This window comes from Cynocephalus volans, chromosome 14 (genome assembly GCF_027409185.1).
Source record: "Cynocephalus volans isolate mCynVol1 chromosome 14, mCynVol1.pri, whole genome shotgun sequence".
Classification (NCBI taxonomy): Eukaryota; Metazoa; Chordata; class Mammalia; order Dermoptera; family Cynocephalidae; genus Cynocephalus; species Cynocephalus volans.
The window spans coordinates 92,212,709-92,216,231 of NC_084473.1; the positions used below are offsets into that span (position 1 = coordinate 92,212,709).

The 3,523-nt window shown below is 46.5% G+C and overlaps 1 protein-coding gene across 1 annotated transcript; it reads left to right on the top strand.

Moving 5' to 3' along the window:
• Positions 1-399: 399 nt before the first annotated feature.
• On the top strand, positions 400-3,194 carry LOC134362677 (melanoma inhibitory activity protein 2-like; the record flags this gene model as incomplete). The annotated part of the gene is made up of 2 exons (XM_063077854.1): positions 400-2,577; positions 3,051-3,194. Coding segments are annotated over exons 1-2 (2,322 nt in total), but the record flags the coding sequence as incomplete, so codon positions are not given.
• Positions 3,195-3,523: the final 329 nt, after the last annotated feature.

The window sequence follows — 3,523 nt, forward strand, 5'->3', positions numbered from 1 at the left end:
AAAGAAATGACAAATATTTGAGTGATGAGTATGCTGATTACCCAGATTTCATCATTATAAACATGGATTCAAATCCAGCGGTGGCCCGGCCAAAACCAAGCCGAGGTGGGGGTGGCTAGGACAACGTGTGCCACAGGCTCGCGGGGGGCAGGCTCCGGAACCGCGTGGCGGAAGTGACGTCACAAAGGGGCCTGGTTACCATGGTGCGCGTGGGGGACGCCTGAGGCCGGTGGGCGCCAGTGCTCCCCGGCTCCCCTCAAGGCCGGCTGCGCTGTGTCTGCTGCTGTCGCCGGGGCCGGTTCGCGTTCCCGACAGAACGCAGAGCTGTCTCAGCTGCTGGTGGTGGCCCGGCCAGGCCGTGGCTACTGTGGCCACAGCCGGAGCAGCCTCGGGGGCGCCATGGAGGTGCCCGGGGCTGCCCCTCAGCCGTACTTGGGGCTGGTCCTGGGAAAGCTGTGCAGGACTGTGGCAGCATTGCCTGAAGACCTGAGACCGGGCCCTGGTTTTCCGTGGGAACTGGTGACATGTGCGGCTCTTACTGGATTTTTGATTCTCTTGTTTTTGTGGAGAAGTGTTCGATCGGTGAGAAGCCGGCTTTATGTAAGAAGAGAGAAAAAGCTTGCTGAAAAGCTTTCTGGACTAATTGAAGAAAAATGTAAACTACTTGACAAACTTTGCGTTGTTCAAGAGGAGTATGAAGGCTTGGAGTCAGCTGTGAAGGATGCCAGCTTTGAGAAGGGGTCAACAGAAGCACAAAGCTTGGAGGCAACCTATGAAAAGCTGAGCAGCTCCAAATCTAAACTTGAGGATGAAATAGTCTTTCTAGCAAAAGAATTAAAGGAACAGAAATCTAAACATTGTGAGCAAGATGAATTGATGGCGGATATTTCAAAAAGGATACAGTCCCTAGAAGATGAATCGAAATCCATCCAGTCACAAGTAGCTGAAGCCAAACTAATCTGCAAAATATTTCAAATGAATGAAGAACGTCTGAAGGTGGCAATAAAAGACGCCTTGAATGAAAATTCCCAACTTCAGGAAAGCCAGAAACAGCTTTTACAAGAAGCGGAAGTATTGAAAGAACAAGTGAGTGAACTTAATAAACAGAAAATAATATTTGAAAACTCCAAAGTCCAGGCAGAACGAGTTCTGAGTGATAAAGAAAATCACATCAAGTCTCTGGCTGAACGCTTGCTCAAGATGACAGACTGGGCTGCTGTGCTTGGAGAAGACATGATGGCTGATGACTTGGAATTGCAGATGAAGAGTGAATCACAAAAGGGTGCTCGCTTAGATGATCTGCCAAAAGGAGCTTTGAAGAAACTGATTCACACTGCTAAGTTAAATGCTTCTTTCAAAACCCTAGAAGGAGAAAGAAACCAAATTTACACTGAGTTGTCTGAAGTAGATAAAACAAAGGAAGAGCTTATAGAGCATATTACAAATCTCCAGACTGAACAAGCATCTTTACAGTCAGAAAACACACAGTTGGAAAGTGAAAATCAGAAGCTTCGGCAGAAACTTAAAGGAATGACTGAACTGTATCAAGAAAATGGAATGAAACTCCACAGGAAGTTAATAGCAGAGGAAAAGGACCGGTTAGAGAAGGAGGAGAAACTTTCCAAAGTAGAAGAGAAGATGAGCCATGCAGCTGAGGAACTGGAGACCTACAGAAGGAGAGCCAGAGATGCAGAAGAAGAATTGGAGAGAAGCGTTCGTTCTTATCAAGGGCAGATGACTTCCTATGAGAAAGAAGCGCACGGCAGCTGGGTGGCAGCTGAGACTGCTGAAAGACACCTCAGGTATTTAAGGAAAGTAAATGTTTCCAAGAGACAAAAATTAGCTGAAAAAGAGTTTAAATTTGAACTTTTCAAAAAAGATCCATATGTAGTTGATGTTCCAAAGACAGCATTTGGCGGAGAGCATTCCCCATGTGGTGCCTCACCAGTGGGTCGACCTTCATCCGAAACGAGAGCTTTTCTCTCTCCACTCAGACTCGCACCTTTGACTCCAGGGCGAGGAGGAGGAAGAGGCTCAAGAGGCCCAGAGAATACTCTGGATCACCAGATGACCAATGAAAGAGGAGAATCGGGCTGTGATAGGTTAACCGATTCTCATGGAGCACCATCTGGGTACCTGTCACCTCCGTGGGAACAGCACCGGAGGATGAGGATCCCTCCACCAGGCCACCCATGTTCTGATCCAGCTCTTCTTCCACGAAGGCAAGACGGATTTGATTCTAATCCTGGTGGACCGTCTGGCCCAGCAGAACTCAGAAGTTTTAACCTGGCTTCTTTGGATAAAGTGGATGGGCCAAAGCCCTCACAAACGGAATCCAGCAGAAATGATACCAAAGACGACCTTGGTAATGTAAATGTGCCTCATTCATCTGTGCCTGCTGAAAGGGAAGCGTGTGGCCCTGGCTTTGCTCCTCCACCTTTTCCTGCAATCAGAGGTCCATTGTTTCCAGTGGATAGTAGGGGTCCATTCATGAGAAGAGAACGTCCTTTTCCTCCACCTCCTCCAGGAAGCATGTATGGAGCTCCTCAAAATTATTATCTCCCAAGGGATTTCCCTGTGCAGCCACCACCTCCGTCTGGGTTCCTGTCACCTCCGTGGGAACAACACCGAAGGATGATGATTCCCCCACCAGGCCACCCATGTTCTGATCCAGCTCTTCTTCCACAAAGGCAAGACGGATTTGATCCTGATCCTGGTGGACCGTCTGGCCCAGCAGAGCTCAGAAGTTTTAACCTGGCTTCTTTGGATAAAGTGGATGGGCCAAAGCCCTCACAAACGGAATCCAGCAGAAATGATACCAAAGACGACCTTGGTGATGTAAATGTGCCTCATTCATCTGTGCCTGCTGAAAGGGAAGCAAGTGGCCCTGGCTTTGCTCCTCCACCTTTTCCTGCAATCAGAGGTCCATTGTTTCCAGTGGATAGGAGGGGTCCATTCATGAGAAGAGAACCTCCTTTCCTCCACCTCCTCCAGGAAGCATGTATGCAGCTCCTCAAAATTATTTTCTACCAAGGGATTTCTCTGTCCAGCCACCACCTCCATTTGCAATGAGAAATGTCTATTCACTGAGGGGATTTCCTCCTTATGTTCCTCTAGGAGCTGGATTGTCACCTCCACCCCCACATTCTGAAAGTAGGGGTGAGTTCCCTTCAGGGTCGATTCCGTGCTCAAATGAGCCTGCTCCTGAAATCCAGAAGCACAGCAAGAAACCTGATGATATTTTTGGTCTCTCTTCATAAATAGTTTTGACTTATCTTTCATTTTCAGTTTAAGTAACTACAATTTTTGCTCAAATTGAAGCTTAATGGAATTATAATTCTCAGGATACTATTTTGTAAATAAAGATGATTTAAATATGAATTTCGTGAGTAAATTATTTCCATTTTATTTTATCCTAGATTGTATAATTATTTTAATTTGATTAACTAACCCACTATTACATAAACAATAATGGGAAATTTATTTAGGTAATCTTGCAGTTGGGGATGTTTTAAACTCCAAG